The sequence below is a fragment of the Elgaria multicarinata genome, chromosome 6 (assembly GCF_023053635.1).
Source record: "Elgaria multicarinata webbii isolate HBS135686 ecotype San Diego chromosome 6, rElgMul1.1.pri, whole genome shotgun sequence".
Taxonomy (NCBI): Eukaryota; Metazoa; Chordata; class Lepidosauria; order Squamata; family Anguidae; genus Elgaria; species Elgaria multicarinata.
In genome coordinates this window covers 420,496-443,125 of record NC_086176.1, presented here as the reverse complement: position 1 = coordinate 443,125, position 22,630 = coordinate 420,496, and the positions used below count along the sequence as shown (strand labels likewise).

Sequence of the window (22,630 nt, the reverse complement as noted above, 5' to 3'; positions counted from 1 at the left end):
ATTATTGTAGGGACTGCAGGACACATATGCTAGATTTCAGTTTGAGTTTAAATGGCTTCCAATAGTTTTCAGATAGATGCATTCTTCAGAAAAATGCAAAGAACTGTACTGTGATTATTCTTTCCTCTTTTAAAGCTCTTCTTCAGAGTTACTGATGACAAAGCAAAACAGTGTGAACTGTATTTGGTTGGAATGATTTGTTACTACGGAAAACATTACTCCACCTTTTTCTTCCAAACAAAGATTCGCAAGTGGATGTATTTCGATGATGCCCATGTCAAAGAGGTAAGAAAATCAGAGATTTTTGTAAAAATGCTTGGGTGTTGGTGAGAATGTAAGTCTACCTTATCCTCCACCCCCGCCCCACTGCAATAATTCACTGCGATAATTCTAAAATGGGTGCTCACACTTCAGCTCGCTCTTCTTTCACCACACAACTTGATCTTGTATAACTTCCATTTATTTCCAGGGAGTTGATACTGGAAATGTTCTGGACAAATTGTACCTATTGCTCCTAAAAGTGTCACTCAATGGGCAGACACATTATTCATGAGAGCATATGACAGTGGCTCTCTCCATGGGGTGAATTGTTACAAATCATTCCTTACCTAGGGACAGCTGCATGTTATGTGAATAGAAGTAGTTTGATTCAAGAAGGACGCAGACAAGCTGGAGCGTGTTCAGAAGAGGGCAACCAGGATGATCAGAGGTCTAGAAACAAAGCCCTATGAAGAGAGACTGAAAGAACTGGGCATGTTTAGCCTGGAGAAGAGAAGATTGAGGGGAGACATGATAGCACTCTTCAAATACTTAAAAGGTTGTCACACAGAGGAGGGCCAGCATCTCTTCTCGATCCTCCCAGAGTGCAGGACACAGAATAACGGGCTCAAGTTAAAGGAAGCCAGATTCCAGCTGGACATCAGGAAAAACTTCCTGACTGTTAGAGCAGTACGACAATGGAACCAGTTACCTAGGGAGGTTGTGGGCTCTTCCACACTAGAGGCCTTCAAGAGGCAGCTGGACAACCATCTGTCAGGGATGCTTTAGGGTGGATTCCTGCATTGAGCAGGGGGTTGGACTCGATGGCCTTGTAGGCCCCTTCCAACTCTGCTATTCTATGATTCTATGATTCCCTGCAGCAGCTGTGATGTGTGCTCTGGCCCAGATTTTTAGAGTCTTGTTCAGGGCAAAGACAGGCTCTCCTAGAAATGTGATGTCTAAGGAAGGAAAAAGAATGCAGGGTGTGAGGGGAGGACACTGGAGAAGATAGAGTGGGGGAGGAAAAAACCCAACGGTGTAGGCTTTTTTAACTTCATATCTTCATTTTTATTGTACAGTGTGTCTCCTTACTGATTTATCATGATGTACACATAGACACATTCTCTTACTTTTTTGTTTTTGTTTCTTTCTACATTCCCCATTCTCCATTAAATTTATTCATGGCTGTGCTGATGCTTTATTAAATGTTAAGCACTTGTGGATTTCATATGCCTGATACACTGACACTTGAGACAAACTGCAGAGAGTACTTTTTGGCCCAGTTGTTTATTCATTATGTTAGAGCCCTTCAATTTGCAAGCTTTTCATCTTATTCCCCTCTTCTCAGGTGTTTGGGTTTTGTTTTTGTGGGGGTGGTGCGTTTTGTTTTGTTCTGCATGACTTGAACCTGAATAGAATATTAGTAACTTGTGCCGTTCGCCTGTCAGTATGGCTTCTTTCCCAGCTGGTGCTGCACTCCTGTTCTTTTTCCAAAAGGAAATGTGACTGCAACAGCTATTAGCTAGTGCAAACAGGCTGTCATTTAAATTATTACTATTATTATTATTATTACTAATTTATGTAGTACCATCTGTGTCTATGGTGCTGTAAAGAACAAAATAAAACAGAATACAAAACACCCTGCTATATGGCTTACATTCTAAAATCACAATAACAAACAAACAGGGAGTAAGTAATTCTTACTCAGAAGCTCTTCCCTTTGCTGCTCTAGGAAGAACTACTTACATCCAAAGCCATCAAGTGCTTGGATTATGAACAAATTGTCATTTTTGCATTGTGTGTAATTCTTATCCCTTCCTGGTCATGTCAAAAGGAAGAAAATTAACAAAAGGAAGCGTTCTGTTGCAATTTCAAAATGCATGACCCCTAAAAGAGGAGTTCTAAGTCTAATTTCTTTTTGTTGATCTTTTTCTGCCCTAACATTTTTTCCAAAAATATTTTTATTTTTCTAGGAAGCCTGGTGTAATGAGCAAATCTATTTGAGATCTTTGCTTCAGAGACTGTGTAGAGTATAAAGTGGGATTGTGGCTATCAGAATGCCCAACATACTAAAATAGTACTTGTATTTTCATGGTCATGATAACCAACGGCCTTTCGTTTATTCATTCTAACACACATTTACCTTTTAGTCTTGGAAATCTGTGGCTGGGGTTTTTAGAGGTGGGGCAGGGCTGCATTGATAGGACTAATTTGGCGAGAAAGGAGTTTGCTTGGTAAAAGCTGGGATAATCTAAATTTGAATCGTTATGTGTTTTTAGTCAACAGTAAATACTAATTAGCATATAACTTTAATTTCTAAGATTTTAAAACCTTATTTTATAATTCAAAGCATTGATTTGTTTATATGTTAAATCTTATTATTTGTGTTTGTAAGATAATAATTGTTTTGGACTTTTAAAAAAAAATCCAGATAGGTCCCAAGTGGAAAGATGTTGTGACCAAGTGCATTAAGGGTCATTATCAGCCATTGCTACTACTTTATGCAGACCCTAGGGGAACTCCAGTATCAACACAGGACCTGCCGACGCAAATGGATCTACAACAGTATAGCAGGATTTACTATGATAGTGAAGACTCAGGTAATCTTTTGGAACTCTTTAATTTCAGAGTTTTCCGTGTATTTTTACCAATCATGACGTGTGTTAGCAATACTGGCAATGAACAATGCCTGATGGGACGGCTCTTGTTATCTTCCCACCCTGACGCAGGGCTAGCCATTAGAGCTGTGGACCGAGGAGAGGCAGGCAGCCAGGGCGTTCTACAGCAATGGGGTGGGGTGGGTGGGGGCAACTTACCATTCTCTTGGCCCTGCCTGAGACTGTGTTGCTGCCTGAGAGCGACGCTACCTCCAGAGCTGGAGCTGGAGAGAAAAAGCATTTCCCTTGGGAAATGACTGCTAATTTGGGGCAGCAGAGTTCAAGGTTCTTGGGGCGGCTCTTGTTATCTCCCCACTTTGATGTTGGGGTGGCAGCACCACCAAAGGCAGGGCTGACTGTGTGGGGAGCTGCTTCAGGTGGGACACAAGGGAAAGGACCACCCCCTAATATGTATGGGGTTATCTGTTTCTTCCACAAAATATTGTTATATTCCTGGGAGAGAGGGTATGGGACCGAGTTGGGTGGCTTAAGAGGGGTCAAATGAGTGCGGTTACGGGTCAGGTGAGATACGGCTTTGGGAGGAGGGCTCGCCCACACAGTTAGAATCATAGAATAGCAGAGTTGGAAGGGGCCTACAAGGCCATCGAGTCCAACCCCCTGCTCAATGCAGGAATCCACCCTAAAGCATCCCTGACAGATGGTTGTCCAGCCTCCTCTTGAATGCCTCTAGTGTGGGAGAGCCCACGACCTCCCTAGGTAACTGATTCCATTGTCGTACTGCTCTAACAGTCAGGAAGTTCTTCCTGATGTCCAGCTGGAATCTGGCTTCCTTTAACTTGAGCCCATTATTCCGTGTCCTGCACTCTGGGAGGATCGAGAAGAGATCCTGGCCCTCCTCTGTGTGACAACCTTTCAAGTATTTGAAGAGTGCTCTCATGTCTCCCCTCCATCTTCTCTTCTCCAGGCTAAACATGCCCAGTTCTTTCAGTCTCTCTTCATAGGGCTTTGTTTCCAGACCCCTGATCATCCTGGTTGCCCTCCTCTGAACATGCTCCAGCTTGTTCCATTAAATGGAACATGCTCCAGTTAATGGCTGTGCTGTGTTCCAGCCCTCCCTCCACCCAAAGACATGGTGGTAGCCCTATTAGCTTGCTCTTGGTTCTCCAGATGCTTCTGTTAAATGCCAAATTGGTTCAGAGTAAAACTTCCCTCCTCCATGATTTAATAGTGGATGAAGCAGCCAATCTGACATGCATAACTGAGACCTGGGTGGGTGAGCAGGAAGGAGTTAGTCTCTCCCAGTTCTTCTTCGTGGTCTCTATGCATCACACATATGGGCTTTGCACCTGCGCAGAGACCAGACCGGAACCTTCTATAGCTGAGTGGAACGTTTTTGGCGGGAACCCCTCCCCCACGCTACCGCGTATGCCCATGGGGTTCCTGCCCTTACCTCAGTTCTTCGTCGTCCGCCATTGTGCTTAGACCATAGAACCAAACCTCTTAGCGTTTTCTCTTTAAAATCCTTTTTTACTTCAAATCTTTCCTCTTTTCGCTTATTTCTCACTTCTTAACGTCTTTTCTTCTATTCTATCTAATATATATATATTAGTAGTTAGATTTTCCTCAGCGATTTCGATCGTGGCGCTTAGCCGTATGGCAGTTAAGGCCCCATTTCGTAAGTGTGTGAAATGTGGAGCTAAGCTCCCTCCAACTGACGGGCACTCCCTGTGCGTCCTGTGCCTAGGTGAAGGCCATAAAGTTGAGTCTTGGCTGAATCTTCGAGGATGCACAAAACGGCAGCCAGTAAGTCCGTTGATGACCGTTGTACTGAGGTGCCTGAACATTCCAGAGCGGCTAATAGGGCTCAGATACCCCTAACGCCTGGACAAACAGCAGCCAGTAAGTCCGTTGATGACCGTTGCACTGAGGTGCCTGAACATTCCAGAGCGGCTAATAGGGCTCAGATACCCCTAACGCCTGGACAAACGGCAGCCAGTAAGTCCGTTGATGACCGTTGCACTGAGGTGCCTGAACATTCCAGAGCGGCTAATAGGGCTCAGATACCCCTAACGCCTGGACAAACGGCAGCTAGTAAGTCCGTTGATGACCGTTGCACTGAGGTGCCAGAACATTCCAGAGCGGCTAATAGGGCTCAGATACCCCTAACGCCTGGACAAACGGCAGCCAGTAAGTCCGTTGATGACCGTTGCACTGAGGTGCCTGAACATTCCAGAGCGGCTAATAGGGCTCAGATACCCCTAACGCCTGGACGGTCACTGGCGAGTTCCGCTGCCAGGAAAATCTCCAAAAAGGCCCGGACTCCCAAATCTTCTGAAATGGAGAAAAAGAAGAAGAAGCGAGACGCGGAAAAACCCTCGTTAGGGTCATCCCGCACGGCGGAACTGGCTATGAGTCACTCTACTCCTCCTGCCATACCGACCGCTTCGATACCGAGGCCTCCCTCGGTATCGAGATCCCAGTCGGTACCGATGGCTACGGTACTGACACATCCTCCCAGTCTATCGGAGGGCGAGTTGCGGGATTCGGCTTCAGCGGCCTCTTTCCGAGAGCCTGCCAGGCTGCAAGAAGTTCAGGGACTAATCCCTCTACCGCCTTCGCCAAGGCACACTCTAAGGCGTCAATGGGAAGGAGCTTTTCAATACTCTTATCCCCAATCAGTATGTGGCGACTATGTATGGGATCGATATCGCCCACAACGATACTTCCAGGGTGACCACCAGTACCCTCAAGAAGAATATTATGTGCGCCCTCCGCCTACGAGGATGTGTCATCTACCGCTGCCTCCACCGCCCGCCCACCAAACGTCCACGGTGTCGACGCCTCGACACTGTACGCAGCCATCGGCATCGACTGCCGTGGTTACCACGGTACCGACGGAGCATGTAGACCTCCAGGTGGTTACAGTATCCTTGCCTGAGGATAATTACCCATCGGATTCTGGGTCGGGGTTGTCGGCTACTCCATCGATGCCTTCACCAGAAGATGAGGTTCATGACAAGGACCCTTCTTCCACTTCCGACGATATGGTCAGATTTTTTGACCATATGCTTAGAATGGCTCAGGCATTAGGACTGGAGATCCAGCAAATGGATGAATCGGTCGTCGATCCAATCTACGACGTTTTCCAGTCCACAACCAACCAACGACTTGCCATCCCTATTCCACATGCTTTAAAGCAAACGGCTCAATTATCTTGGAAAACACCGGCTATGACTCAAGCCACATCGAAAAGGCTAGAGACCCTCTATCGAGTCCAAGAGGAAGATGTACAGTTTCTGGTCCAACATCCCAAACCTAATTCGATCGTAGTGGAGTCGGCTCAAGGCCACTCACAGAAGGCACATTCTGCACCCGTGGACAGAGAAGGCAGAAAGTTGGACCATACGGGCAGGAGGATTTACTCCTCTGCCTCTTTGGGCATCAGGGCATCAGCCTACGAGGCTACCATGGCACGATACCAGCTCTTCCTCTGGGAGAAAATAGGATCACTATGTGAATATCTCCCAGAGGACAAAAAAGAGCTGGCACGAGTTTTCCAGAGTGAAGCTTCAGCCATAGCCAGGCAACAATTGTCGACAGCGAAAGGTCAGCAGAGGCGGCAGCAACAACAGCTCCAAAGCAAACGTCAGCCCGACTTCTCTAAGAAGCAGCGGGTTTGACTTCTTTATCCCAGATCCACCTCCCTTTGCGAACCGCCTAGCACCACATTACCATCAATGGGAGTCAATAACATCGGACTCCTGGGTGCTCACTATCATCAACTCGGGGTATGCCATCGAGCTCGATGTCCTTCCTCCTTCTTCGGGGGTGAAAGTAACGGCACCATCCCCTCCTCTGCTTCTCGAGGTACAGACCCTCCTAGCGAAAGGAGCCATCTCTCCAGTACCCGCAGAGGAACTCAACCAGGGGGTTTTCTCCCAATACTTCATGGTCCCGAAAAAAGATCTGGTAGCGGACATTTCAGCCACCCTCAACCTGTTGGTCTCGTTGGGTCTGTGGGTCAACGAGGAGAAATCCATCTTGACCCCACAGCAGAAGCTGGACTTCATAGGGGTAACCCTATCATCTCGGGACGGGAGAGCATACCTGCCCTCGACCAGAGCAAGCACCCTTCAAGATTTAGCCATCGCTACCGAGAGCTGCCGAAAGGTCTCGGCATGGACAATTCAGAGGCTATTAGGCTTGATGGCAGCTACAACTGCAGTCATCAGGTTTGCAAGACTCAGAATGAGAATATTGCAGGCCTGGTTTTTAAGAACTTTCGATCTTCGACACGATGCCCGGCGAACTTACCTGTCGATCCCGACGCAAGTAAGGGCATCTCTGAAATGGTGATTTTCGATGTCGACGCTCCTAGAAGGAGTTCCCTTCCAGCAAGAAACTCCTTCGGTAACGATCACGACGGATGCATCGTTGATCGGATAGGGAGCACACTGCGACTCCCTCACAGCTCAGGGCCGTTGGCCTCCTTCCCAGAGGGAACATCATATCAACCACCTAGAACTGCTAGCGGTGGAGAATGCAATAAAAACTTTTTCACAAATGATCGAGGGCCGAAACGTCCTGATCGCGACGGACAACACCACGGTAGTGGCGTACATCAACAGACAAGGTGGGACAAGGTCTCATCCTCTGAATCGATCGGCACTCAGGATTTGGAACTGGTGCATAAAGAGAAATACTCACCTGACGGCGATCCATGTAGCGGGCAAGGAAAACATCATCGCGGACGCCCTCAGCAGGTCTTTCCACATCGACCACGAATGGGAGCTCGATACCGAAGTAAGAGACGTTCTCTTTCGGTACTGGAGCCTCCCTGCTGTCGATGTCTTCGCTACCGAAGAAAACGCAGCTTGTTCCAGGTTCTGCAGCAGAGCAGGAAGAGGAAAGCACTCGCTAGGAGATGCTTTCACCAGAACCTGGAAAGGAAATCTCCTTTACATCTTTCCACCGTTTCCACTATTGACGAAGGTGCTGGCCAAAATCCAGTCGGACAGGTCGGACTGCATCCTTATCACACCGTGGTGGCCTCGACAGACGTGGTTCTCCCATGCCCTTTGACCGTCGGACGGGAATTACATCAGACTCCCGCCGATACTGACACTGTTGTCTCGACACCAGGGCAGGGTTCGACACGCAAACCTGTCGACCCTCAAGATGAAGGCATGGAGAATATCATCCATTCCTCCTCTCGTACCAAGGATTTAACTGTAGACCATATATTGTTAGCATCACTAAAGCCTTCAACAAGAAAATCTTACGCGGCAAAGTGGCAGAGATTTCAAACTTTTGCCTTGGGAAATGATCAAGCACCTGAATCTTGCCCTTTGTCATTGATTCTCAAATACCTATTGGCACTTTATCAGCAGGGACTCAAACTCACTTCCATCAGAGTTCACCTAGCGGCTATTACGTCTTTTCATCGAGGCATGGATGGTTTTACACCTTTTACACATCCAACATCGAGGAAATTTCTAAAAGGACTTAAAAATACGACACCAACAGTAAAGTGTATCGTTCCACCATGGAGCCTGTCAGTGGTGCTACAGGCATTGACAAAGAAGCCCTTCGAGCCCATGGCCTTATCTGACCTTAGGCTTCTAACATTCAAGACTGTCTTTTTAGTAGCCATTACTTCTGCTAGACGTGCAAGTGAGCTTAGGGCTCTCAGGATAGATGCTCCTTACACTATCTTTCACAAAGATAAGGTTGTGTTACGCACAGACCCTGCCTTCTTGCCTAAGGGAGTGTCAACCTTTCATCTGTCCCAATATATCATTCTACCAGCTTTCTTTCCGAATCCTACATCACCTGTCGAGTCTACTTTACATACACTTGATGTAAGGAGAGCTCTTGCCTTTTACAAGGCTAGGACAGAGAATTTTAGAAAAACAAAGCAATTGTTTATTTGTTATGGGGAGCCTTCTAAGGGACTCCCTGTTTCATGCCAGCGTCTGTCACGCTGGATTGTAGAGACAATTGAACTTGCCTACTCTATCTCTAAACTAGAGCTGGTGAAACCTGTGACAGCTCATTCTACCAGAGCCATCGCAACATCTGTTGCTTTCGGCAGAGGTGTTCCTTTGACAGAAGTCTGTAGAGCTGCAACGTGGTCCACTCCATCCACGTTTGTTAGGCACTACAGTTTGGACACCCGTGCGAGGCAGGACTGCTCGTTTGGAAGGACAGTGCTCTCGGAGATCTTCAGATGATGCACCAACCCACCTCCAAGAGTATGTCAGCTTGCTACTCGCCCATATGTGTGATGCATAGAGACCACGAAGAAGAAATGCAGGTTGCTTACCTGTAACTGTAGTTCTTCGAGTGGTCATCTATGCATTCACACAACCCACCCACCATCCCCACTTGGTGGTGTGAGATTTACAAATAACACAGTTATATGTGGAATGTACTTTATTTTATTTACACTCATGTTTATGGGGGCACAATGTCGGACTCCTGTAAACTGAGGTAAGGGCGGGAACCCCATGGACATGCGCGGTAGCGTGGGAGGAGGGGTTCCCGCCAAAAACGTTTCACTCAGCTAGAGAAGGTTCCGGTCAGGTCTCTGCGCAGGCGCAAAGCCCATATGTGTGAATGCATAGATGACCACTCGAAGAACTACAGTTACAGGTAAGCAACCTGCATTTGTGTCCACCAGGGTACTTGGTTCAGCAGCAGGCTAGGCTTGAGGGCTGGGGAGGGGGTGTTGCTGTAGTCTATAGGAGTTTCCTCTGCAGGATCCCTGTCCATTCAACTACTGGTCTGGAGTATTTGCACCTTGTTTTGGGTCAGCAGGACAGATTAGGGATTCCGTTGGTGTACCACCCACCCCAGTGTTCAACAGACACCCTGTTTGAGCTGATAGAGGTGGTTTCAGGTGTGCTGTTGAGATCTCCTAGACTTTTGGTTCAGGGGAATGTCAATATTCATGCTGAGGGCACCTTGTCAGGGGCAGCTCAGGATTTCATAATCTCCATGACAACTATGAGACTGTCCCAACATGTCATCAGCCCAGTGCATGTAGCAAGGCATACTCTAGACTTGTCTTTCTCAACTGGGCATGAAGATGATGATTTGAAGGTGGAGGACTTTGCTTCAGTCTCTTTGTCATGGTCAGATCATTGCCTATTAAGGTTTAGACTTACAGCAGTTTTTCCCTTCTGCAAGGGTAGGGGACCTATTAAGATGGTCCACCCCAGAGGCTAATGGATCTGGATGGTTTCCAGAGGGCTCTGGGGAGGTTTCCAGCTAATATGGCTGGTGGTCATGTCAATACCCTGGCTGATCTGTGGAATGCAAAAATAACCCAGGCGGTTGACATGATTGTTGTGTAGAGCTTGTACTGCTCAGTGGGATACTGAGAGCAATGAAACAAAATAGGAGACAGCTTGAGTACAGATGAAGAAGAACTCCTAGTGGGTGCAATTGAATGCTGGTGTGTGCCTACAATAAGGTATACTCAAGGTCAATGAGGGCAGCATGACAACACTTCTCTGCCTCTGTTCAATCTTCCATATGCTGTCCAGCAGAGCTTTTCAGCTCATCCATGGCCTATTACATACTAGCGCTAAGAACAATGCAGACCTATTTGAGGCCCGCTGTAATGAATTTGCTAGGCACTTCCAGGATAAAATCTCTTGCATCCACCAGTACTTAGACACCAGTGTTACAGCAGGTGAATTTGGTGAAGTGTCCAAAGCGCAGCCTTGTCCAGTTTTCTTGAATGAGTTTCAGTTGCTACAACTCAAGGATGTGGATAAGGTGCTTGGACAGCTTCATGTAACCACTTCTTTATTGGATCCTTACCCCTCTTGGGTTATAAAAACTGGCAGGGAAGGAAACAGCTCACTGGGCCAGGGAAGTGATAAATGCCTCCTTCTGAGAGGGAGTGATTCTGGGCTTTCTCAAAGTGGTGAGGCCACTCCTGAAGAAACTCTTCCTGTACCCAGAAAATGTTAATAATTTTAGGCCAGTGGCAAATGTTCCTTTCTTGGGCAAGGTTCTTGAGTGGTTGGTTGCCTACTAGTTCCAGAAACTCTTTGATGAGACTGATTATTTAGATCCATTTCAGTCAGGGTTAAGTCCGGCTTTGGACACGGAAACAGCCTTAGTCGCCCTGTGTGATGACCTATGCCAGGAGAAAGACAGGGGGAGTGTGACCCTCTTGATTCTCCTTGAACTCTCAGCGGCTTTCGATATCATTGACCATGGTATCCTTCTGGGATGATCATCTGAGTTGGGAGTGGGAGGTACTGCATTGCAGTTGTTTCGCTCCTACTTGGGTGGCCAGCTTCCCTAAAGAAGCAGGCTCTTAGGTTGGGGGTCCCCTTGGATTCATCTTTTTCACTTGAGGCTCAGGTAGAATCATAGAATAGCAGAGTTGGAAGGAGCCTACAAGGCCATCTAGTCCAACCCCCTGCTCAATGCAGGAATCCACCTTAAAGCATCCCTGACAGATGGTTGTCCAGCTGCCTCTTGAAGGCCTCTAGTGTAGGAGAGCCCACAACCTCCCTAGGTAACTGATTCCACCATCGCACTGCTCTAACAGTCAGGAAGTTTTTCCTGATGTCCAGCCGGAATCTGGCTTCCTTTAACTTGAGCCCGTTATTCCGTGTCCTGCACTCTGGGAGGATCGAAAAGAGATCCTGGCCCTCCCCTGTGTGACAACCTTTTAAGTATTTGAAGAGTGCTATCATGTCTCCCCTCAATCTTCTCTTCTCCAGGCTAAACATGCCCAGTTCTTTCAGTCTCTCTTCATAGGGCTTTGTTTCCAGACCCCTGATCATCCTGGTTGCCCTCCTCTGAACACGCTTCAGCTTGTCTGCATCCTTCTTGAATTGTGGAGCCCAGAACTGGACACAATACTCTAGATGAGGCCTAACCAGGGCCGAATAGAGAGGAACCAGTACCTCACGTGATTTGGAAGCTATACTTCTATTAATGCAGCCCAAAATAGCATTGGCCTTTCTTGCAGCCATATCGCACTGTTGGCTCATATTCAGCTTGTGATCTACAACAATTCCAAGATCTTTCTCATTTGTAGTATTGCTGAGCCAAGTGTCCCCCATCTTGTAACTGTGCATTTGGTTTCTATTCCCTAAATGTAGAACTTGGCATTTATCCCTATTAAATTTCATTCTGTTGTTTTCAGCCCAGCACTCCAGCCTATCAAGATCACTTTGAAGTTTGTTTCTGTCTTCCAGGGTATTAGCTATCCCACCCAATTTTGTGTCATCCGCAAATTTGATCAGCGTTCCCTGCACCTCCTCGTCCAAATCATTAATTGTCTCTTTTGCTAAGTGTAAGCCGCTCCGAGAGCCTTTTTTGGCTGAGGAGCGGGGTATAAGTATGATAAATAAAAAATAAATAAATTAATAAAAATGTTGAAGAGCACTGGGCCCAGGACTGAGCCCTGCGGCACCCCACTCGTTGCCTCTCCCCAGTTTGAGAAGGTTCCATTGATAAGTACTCTTTGAGTCCGATTCTGTAGCCAACTGCGAATCCACCTAATAGTTGTTCCATCTAGCCCACTTTTAGCTAGTTTGTTAATCAGAATGTCATGTGGTACTTTGTCAAAAGCTTTGCTGAAGTCAAGATATATGACGTCCACAGCATTCCCACAGTCCACAAGGGAGGTTATCCTATCAAAAAATGAGATCAAATTTGTCTGACAGGACTTGTTCTAGTAATCACTGCATTGATTTCAAGGTGTTTACAGATTGACTTCTTTATAATCTGCTCCAGAATTTTCCCAGGGATGGATGTCAAACTGACTGGTCTGTAGTTCCCAGGTTCCTCCTTTTTGCCCTTTTTGAAGATAGGGACAACGTTAGCCCTCCTCCAGTCGTCCGGCACCTCACCCGTCTTCCATGATTTTGCAAAGATAATAGACAAAGGTTCTGAGAGTTCTTCTGCTAGCTCCTTCATTACTCTAGGATGCAGTTCATCGGGCCCTGGAGATTTAAACTCATTCAAGGAAATTAGGTTTTCTTTGACCATTTGTTTATCAATCTCAAACTGCAATCCTGCCCCCTCAACTTCTGCTTCACTTTTTCCAGGGGGGTCATAGACCCGTTTTTGGGAGAAGACCGAGGCAAAGTAGGAATTGAGCACTTCAGCCTTTTCTTTGTCGTATGTTATCAATTTGCCATCCTCATTAAGCAGTTGAACCACCATTTCTTTCCTCTGTCTTTTACTACTCACGTATCTGAAGAAAGCCTTTTTATTGCTTTTAGCATCCCTTGCTAATCTCAGCTCATTCTGAGCTTTAGCCTTCCTGATGGCGTTTCAGCACTTCTGCGCCACTTGTCTGTACTCTTCTTTTGTAGCCTGGCCTTCCTTCCACTTCCTATATGTATTCCTTTTTGTTTTCAGGTCATGTCTAAGCTTTTTGTGGAGCCACATTGGTTTCCTCTGTTGTCTTCTATCTTTTCTCCTTGTTGGAATTGTTTGTAACTGTGCCTTTAAAATTTCATTTTTTAAATACTCCCACCCATCCTGCACTCCTTTTCTCATTAGGCTCCCTTGCCACGGGACCTTACTTATCATAGTTCTGAGTTTATTAAAATCAGCTTTCCTAAAATCCAGAGTACGTGTATGGCTATGCTCGACTTTTGTCTCCTTCATAGGTAGCTTCAGTGGCACACAGTGCCTTCTACCAATTTCAGTTGGTGGCCCAGATACACCCCTTTCTTGAACAGGGATAATGTGGCTTTAATTGTCTATGCTCTGGTAACTTCCAAGTTAGACTGATGCAATGCACTCTGCATGGAGCTGCCTTTGAAGACAGTTCAGAAGCTGCAGCTTGCAAAATGCAGCAGCCAGACTGATAACAGGGACAAGACGGTCCGATCATATGACACCGATTCTGGTCCACTTACACTGGCTGCCTATACATTTCAAAGTGCTCGTTTTGACCTTCAAACCCTTATGTGACTCGGGACCACAGTACTGGGTGGAACGCCTCTCTCAGAATGCACCAACCCATACACTACGCTCTGCATCCAAGGCCCTCCTCTGGGATCCTCCTCCAAGGGGGGCTCGGAGAATGGCAGCAAGGGAGTGGGCCTCCTCAGAGGTGGTCCTGCATTTATGGTATGATCCCCCTGGCAAGGCCAGCCTGGGGACAAAGTTGTCAACTTTTCGACACCAGGTTAAAACTGCTGTCTTCTCTCAGGCATTTGACAGCATATAGCAAGTCTTTTTGATCAGGTCCTGGATTGTCTCTGACTAATTGTTTTCAATTTTAGATATATGTTGTTGTGTGTGCTGTTTTTTGTCCTTACAAGCATGGTTTTATACTTTATATAATGCATTAGTTGTTTTTCATTTTTGTGAACTGCCCAGAGAGCCTCGGCTATGGGGTGGTATAGAAATGAAATGAGATGAAATTAAATATCAGAAACCAGAGCAGTGGCAAAAAATAATGCTAGTGGACAGATGTTATGCAAAGCTTTTTGCCTAATGTCATGGCTAATAGAAGCAGAGTAAATCATGTGAAATAAATAAGTCAATGAGCTTTCTTAATTTTCATAATGGTTGCAGAAATTCAGCTTATCTAATCATAGAATTTCAATCTTTTCTTGGCATAAAGTATACATGGCTTTGTTTATATTCTGCATTCAGATAAAACTATTTATCCAATATATCTTCAGAAGATATAATTTTTATCCTTAACTTCCAATGGGATTTGGAATCATTTTCATTGTTAGTTGCCACAATACAGATTGTGGACTTGTTCAGAATCCAGGAGTTTTAGCATAGTTCTCAGAATCTCAGTTTTCATATTTAGAGAACTCAAGTGGGAACCCACAAAGTATTACAGAGAATCAGGGTGGAATTGAGGGGAAATGATTCCCTTTATTTCTTTGCCTACCCTTAATTTTCCCTATGACAAATTGATATTTGGGTAAATTAGGCTTAGAGGAAATGTCCTCTGAGTCCAGTCACTCTCTCCTAACAGCATCAATTCACACAATTACTAAGCACCATCATTTCAGTGTATTTGCCTCTGAGATGCTGCATTTGGTAAGATGTTCTGGTGTAATTATCCCTCAGTAAAGGACTTGTATGCCTGACCTTTGTTATTGCAATGCTATACTGTATCCTGAAGGCTTCCTTCCTCCATTGAAGAAACTTCCCATAAATGTCTGTCCTTGAGGAAGAAAAGAGTGTATTTGATCGATAGCAAAAAGGTGGTTGGCTGTACTGCAGGATTCATAAACAGAGTGATTCTTATACTTTATCTTGTACATTATTGTTACTATTGTTTTATTTTCTGTCTTCCATATCCTATATTCTGTCTTAGCCCTTTTCTCAATTGTAGTTCTAACTTTCATATGGTTTCCTTTTAACAGGGCGTGAGCCTTCCATCACAAGTGACACTAGGACAGACTCTTCTGCAGACAGCTATCCCTATAAACACTCCCACCATGAATCTGTGGTCAGTCACTTCTCTTCTGATTCTCAAGGAACTGTCATTTACAACATGGAAAATGATGTAGCTTCACAGAGCAGCAGGGACACAGGTAATTCCTTTCTTCAGTTATGGCAAATATCATAGAGCTCATGGGGAAAACACTGTTGAGATAGGTTAAAATAGGGTACTGGGGACATATTTTCTAGCTCAGGGGTGAGGAACAGGAGTGGTTCTGAAGGCAGAGCCCATCCCAACGCCTCTCTTCTGGGCCATGCCCCTGACATCACTCTGTTCATTTTGCCTTTCTCCATACCTCTCTGCACAGAGAAAGGCAGCTTCTCTAGGTGTCGTCTGTGCCAGGTGCTTGCTTTGCACACCACTTATACGTACCAATCAGGATGGCAAGCAGGGGGCAAAAGGACTCCGCTGTTGCCTGGAGGAGCCACTGCTTTGGGCCCCACTGAATCCGAAGCCAGCTTTCCCTGATTGGGGAAGGTGAGGGAGAAGTGAAGCAGCCGTCGCCTTGAGTGGTGGCTTTGAGTCCTGAACTAGCTTTGTTTCTGCCTCCCCTTCAGGGAAGGAGAGGGAGGAGTGAAGCGGACTGTGCTGTGGTCCTGCGGCCATGGCTCGCTCTTGCTCCTTCTGAGAGCAAGGGGCCTTGCGTGAGGCCCTGGGGCTGGATTGGCTGGCTTAGTTGGCCAAATTTGGCCTGCAAGCCAGAGGTTCCTTGCCCTTGCTCTAGCTGGAAAGCAGTGACTAGACCCAACTAATATGCAGACGTTTTCTGATCTCTTGGCTTTTTGGGTAAGAATACTCTTCTCTTACAGTGTTACTATAAAATAGAAATGTCTTAACCACTTAAATGAATGGGGAAGCATATAGGAGTTCTTCTGTATGCTCATTGGTGTATCTGTGCAACTTCCAAAGAGGCAGAGGAACTGCTTTTCTAATTGGTCTTTTGCTAACATAAATTTTAAAACTAACCATCATAATTCCCTTCAATGGTGGACAGGGGGAGGCAGCTTGTGTGGCCCCATCAGCCCTAACCAGCATAAGCAATCATCAGGGATGATTGGAATTGTAGGCCAAAACATCTGGAGGGCCACATGTTGCCCATGTATGGACTAGAGGGAGGTATCAGCATGTTTTGGAGAGGTTCAAGAGTTTAAAAACAACAACACTTAAGGTTTCCGGAGTTCCCAGGCTGGCCCTTCCTGGCTAGCAGGTAACAGAGTATACACACATGGTTCTTCTTCGTGGTCTCTGTGCATCACACATATGGGCTCTGCGCCTGCGTGGAGCTACTGTCGAAAAAACTTCTAAAGCTGAGATTTTGGCGGGAACCCTCCCCCCACTCTCCAGTGCGCATGTCTGGGAGGGTTCCCGCCCAGCTCCTCAGTTCTCCTTCGACGGGTTCTTCTCTGTGAAAATAAACAACAATAGCTGAGTTTTCTACTTACCTTTTACCTCATAATCTTGTCTATCCTTCCTCTTTAATCTTTAGCTTTATCCTCCTAAAAAAAAAAAAATTCTCTTATAAATTTTTCTTCTATCGTATAAGACGATCAGCGGCTGCTGATCGTGAAAATTCAATTTTTGCATGGCCCTAAGGGCACCATTTCGAAAGTGTACAAGATGTGGCGCTAAATTACCACCATCAGACGGGCACACTCATTGTTTAATGTGCCTTGGAGAAGGCCACAAAGTGGAATCCTGCCATAACTGCCAAGCGTTTTCATGCCAAACCAGGAAAAATAGAGCGGACCGCTTAAAGGCAGAGTTGTGGACAAAGGCTCTTCAAGCTGTCCAGGATCCAACACTAAACATGGCAGCGGCAACGCCTAACAGGGAGCAAACAGACGCTCCGGTGGCCAAACCTCATACCCCGCCTGTATTGGCGGCGAGAGAGGCACCTCCCCCATCTGGGAGGGCAGCGACAAAGCTACGAGCAAAAAAGCTAGCAAAGGCGGCAAGAACAATGAGAGCTCCTGACGCTCAAAAGAAAAAGAAGAAAAAGACAAACCACCACCGACCACTCTAACTCCGTCAACATCGATGGTCGACATCAGACAATCCCCCTCGACATCGAGGGTAGGCACGGCACTACAGTCTCCCTCCACATTGAGAACTGCAAGAGTACCTCGTCCTTCAACATCGAAAATGGGTGATAGACACCCGTCGACATCGAGGACCCAGGAGACACAGTCCCCCTCGACATCGAGGACGGGAAATATACCTCTCCCATCGACATCAAGGCCACTTATTACACCATCCCCTCCGATACCGAGAAATGACACTGTACCATCAGTATCCATATCGGAGGGCGAAATAAGGGACTCACCTCAAACACAGATCCCTCTACAAACGGGCCAGCATGCAACCGCTGTACCGAGAGAGCAACAAGTTAGAAGATATCGAAACGACTCTCCAGAGTCGAGACAATCCATCAGGTCAAGGGATAGATACGACCCTCCATACCACTCCAGACATCGCTCACGCTCGCCCCTTTCGGACCGAGATGGGCGCTCAGATATTTCATCCCAATACTATTACGACGAGCCTCGTCGATACCGACGCCAAGATGATCGACACCGATACACTTTATCGCCACGGCGACAACCTGAACAATCTTCTCTGCGACCACGGCAACCCGCATCAGTACCATACACGGTACCGAGACACGATACCGAGTCGACTCACTATACAAGCAACCTCCCAGCCATAACAGCAGCTCAGGGAGAGGAGCCAAATCAAGATCAACACCTAACAGTACAAGTAGTTTCCCCACAATCTCTAACGGATGATTACCAATCCGATTCAGAATCCTACTCTTCAGTTGCCCCTTCTACTACTTCTCCAGATGGAGTAGTAGCACCACACGAGCCACTCTCACCATCTGAAGACCTTGCACATTTTTCTGATCAGATCCAGCGTATGGCACAATCCCTGGGACTGCAAACGTCACAACCGGTGCAGGCATTAGACGACCCAATATTTGACGTCATAAACGTACAATCAGCTCTACCTATAGCCATCCCTTTAGCCCCAACACTATTACAAACGATCCAACAATCTTGGAAACAACCTGCATCAATACCTCCAGCCTCAAAAAAGCTGGGAAACATGTATAAAGTATTAGAGAAGGATGCTGAATTCCTTTTTTGTCATCCACAACCAAATTCTGTCATCATTGAGTCAGCGCAGGGTAGATCTCAACGCATTCATTCAGCACCAGTGGACAGAGAAGGCAGGCGCCTGGACCTCATGGGAAGAAGGTTCTATTCATCAGCCTCACTAAGCCTTAAAGTATCGAACTACCAAGCCACCATGGCGAGGTATCAGGTGTTCCTCCTAGAGAAGATTTCCTCATTTTGCAATAATCTAAGTGATGACCAGAGAGAACTTGCTCGGGTCTTCACAGATGAGGCTTCAAGACTTGCCAAACAACAAATAAGTACTGCAAAACACCAAACGGATTGCGGCTCAAAAGTAATGGTCGGCACCGTTGCACTTCGTCACCATGCATGGCTCAGATCAACTGCGCTTTCACAGGAAGCAAAGACCCGCATCGAGGACCTCCCATTCGATGGCGAGGGACTATTCAATGCCAAAACCGACGAGTCCATGGACTCAGTGCAAAAGGCAAGAACAACAGCGAGAAAAATGGGTTTAACATTTCCCACCCAGCAATTCAAACAACGACGTTGGTACAGACAGCCACAACCCCAGTATCAGAGATATCAAACGAACGACCTAGATTCCAGCAAGGACGCTCCCAAAATCAACCAATACAACAGAAATCAAACAGAGGCCAATTCTCTTCGTCAAGGAATCGCTTCCAAAGGCGCAAAACCGACTTCACCGGCAAACAGCGACTTTGACTGGACATTCAGGATAAACAAACAAATGACTCCATTCGGCCTGCACCTAACCAAATTCCTACCAACATGGACGTATATTACATCAGACAAATGGGTTCTGTCCGTCATTGCACACGGATACCGGATAGAATTCGACACAACACCACCATCCGGCATCATTCGGGCCACAAACCCCTCAACTCCACTAAAGCAAGAGGTTCTATCCCTCTTAGCAAAGAGAGCCATCATCAAAACACCAAAATCCCAAATACATCAGGGATTCTACTCCCGCTACTTCACCGTACCAAAAAAGGATGGCGGCCTTTGTCCTATTTTAGACTTAAGAGACCTAAACACTTACATAACCCCAAAAAAGTTCCGGATGGTCTCCCTAGCAAACATACTACCATTGCTCTCAAAACACGCCTGGTTCGCATCGATAGACCTGAAAAATGCATACTTTCATATCGACATACACGCCCAAAGTCAACAGTACCTAAGATTCCTCATAGGACAACAAGCATTCCAATTCACAGTGCTACCATTTGGCCTGTCCACAGCACCACGCGTGTTCACAAAGTGCATGGCTGTAGTATGTGCTTACTTAAGACAACAAAGGATCCAGGTTTATCCTTACATAGACGACTGGCTGATAGTCGCACAGTCTCGCCAGTCATTACGTCACAAACTAAATACCATACAACGCTTGCTTCAGGACTTAGGCCTGTACATAAACGAAGAAAAATCCTGCTTAACTCCAACAAGGTCCATAAAGTTCATAGGTGCAATCCTCAACGCAGACTTATGCAGAGCATTCCTCCCCTCACACAGGGCAACAACCATTATCAACCTTGCAAACACAATAACAAGACGAAACAAGCAAAAGGCCATCACCATCCAAAGAATGTTAGGATTAATGGCATCCACCACTATGGTGATAAGGCTTGCACGTCTGAAAATGCGAAGAATGCAACTCTGGTTCACAAGAGTTTTCAATCCAAAGCAAAACGCAAGACGAGTCACACTTCATGTACCACGAGAAGTGCAAAGGTCACTGCTATGGTGGATATCGCACTGCAACCTGTTAACAGGTGTCCCCTTCCATCCCTCAGAGCCCTCGGGGATCATAACCACCGATGCCTCGAGGGTAGGATGGGGAGCTCATTACAGGAATCTCACAGTACAAGGGCACTGGACTGGAAAGGACAAACGCAGACATATCAACATACTAGAATTACTAGCAGTTCAAAAGGCACTAAGAGCTTTTCAGACACAACTTTACAATCAACATATTCAGATAACATCAGACAACACGTCGGTAGTCTTCCATTTAAACAAACAGGGTGGAACCAGATCAATACCATTGGTTCACCTAACTATCCAAATACTAGAATGGTGCAATGCTCGCCACATCACTATCACTGCAGTTCACATTGCAGGAGAACACAACCAACTTGCAGACCAACTCAGCAGAACCATGACATCTGCCCACAAATGGCAGTTGCACCCAGACGTCATTCAGAACATGTTCGACAGATGGGGCACCCCATCCATCGACCTTTTTGCCACAACCGGCAACAGCGTCTGCAACCAATTCTACACCAAGGCAGGAACAGGACACCAATCGATGGGAGACGCTTTTCTCCGCAAATGGAGCACAGACTTCTTTTACCTGTATCCGCCAGTTCCGTTACTAACAAGGATATTGGCAAAGATTGTGGCAGACAACACCAATTGCATACTTGTAGCCCCGTGGTGGCCCAGGCAACCATGGTTTGCCACTCTCCTAGACAGATCTCGGGAGATTCTACCGGCTACTAACGAGAATAGATCTATTGTCCCAGAGCCAGGGTCGTGTCTACCACCCAGATCTGGACTCCCTGCATCTGACAGCCTGGAGGCTGATGCCAGTGTAAACCAGGATGTCTACACACCTGAACTACAGGCCATACTAGACGCGGCCTTAAAACCGTCGACAAGGCTCTCTTACAAGAGAAAATGGGAAACCTTTTCAAAGTTTGCCATAACAAAGGACTCTGACCCACGAAAATGTGGTATAAATGTAGTTTTATTGTTTCTATTACAATTAGTTCAAAGAAACCTAAAATATTCATCAATAAGAGTTTACCTGGCTGCAATTTCTGCATACCATGATAAGTTGAACGGTTGTTCCGTATTTGTACATCCAGTTGTCCAAAGGTTTTTAAGGGGTCTTCATAACTTGCATCCCCCTGTTAAATCCCCTGTTCCTTCATGGAGCCTATCCGTTGTTCTCCATGCCCTGTTAACCAAACCATTTGAACCGTTGGCCACGGTGGACTTAAGGTTGCTAACACTTAAGCTTGTTTTCCTCATTGCAATCTCCACAGCTAGAAGAGTTGGTGAACTGGCAGCACTCAGGGTTGACGAACCGTACCTAACATTCCATCGGGATAAGGTCGTGTTGCGTCCAGATAGTCAATTCCTCCCAAAAGTCGTATCATCGTTTCATGTGAACCAGGACATCATTCTTCCAGCCTTCTTCCAGTCTCCCACGTCAGATATTGAGAGATCGCTTCACATGCTCGATGTTAGACGAGCACTGGCGTTTTACAAGTCACGCACGGACACAATCCGTAAATCACAGCGACTCTTTATCTGCCACAGTGGTCCTTGGAGAGGTCTACCTGCATCAAAACAGAGAATATCATCATGGATAGTTCAGACCATATCTCTAGCTTATGAACTAGCAGGCATGACGCCTCCAGCAGGTGTCAAAGCCCATTCCACCAGGGCAATTGCAACATCTACCGCATTCAATAAGGGCATCTCTGTCACAGAACTTTGCAGAGCTGCAACATGGTCAAGGGCCACAACTTTTATTCGGCATTACAGACTCAATACGAGAGCTAGAGCCGACTGCTCGTTTGGAAGAGCGATCCTGTCATCAATCCTGCACTGACACCTACCCGCCTCCGGTAAGTCAGCTTGCTAATCGCCCATATGTGTGATGCACAGAGACCACGAAGAAGAAATGCAAGTTGCTTACCTATAACTGTAGTTCTTCGAGTGGTCATCTGTGCAGTCACACAACCCACCCACTGTCCCCGCTTCGGTGTGGTGCTACATTACATAAAATAAATGCTCCTCGGTACCGAGGCTAAGGTCTCAGGAGAACTGAGGAGCTGGGCGGGAACCCTCCCAGACATGCGCACTGGAGAGTGGGGGAGGGTTCCCGCCAAAATCTCAGCTTTAGAAGTTTTTCCGACAGTAGCTCCGCGCAGGCGCAGAGCCCATATGTGTGACTGCACAGATGACCACTCGAAGAACTACAGTTACAGGTAAGCAACTTGCATATTTGAATACATGCATAGCAATGAATACATATGAAATGCATACAACTTTCTAGCAGTTCAAATACTAAAAGTGTTGTAAGGTCCTGAATCCATTGCATTATAGGAGGTTAGTGTTTG

The 22,630-nt window shown here is 46.4% G+C and overlaps 1 protein-coding gene across 1 annotated transcript in view; it reads left to right on the top strand.

Moving 5' to 3' along the window:
* The window catches only part of USP54 (ubiquitin specific peptidase 54), a 127,512-nt gene that overhangs the window by 48,984 nt on the left and 55,898 nt on the right, over positions 1-22,630 (top strand). Inside the window, exons 8-10 of the mRNA XM_063128890.1 lie at positions 136-285; positions 2,690-2,858; positions 15,257-15,427. Of these exons, the coding sequence (XP_062984960.1) occupies positions 136-285; positions 2,690-2,858; positions 15,257-15,427 (490 nt within the window). The remainder of the gene's footprint in view (positions 1-135; positions 286-2,689; positions 2,859-15,256; positions 15,428-22,630) is intronic.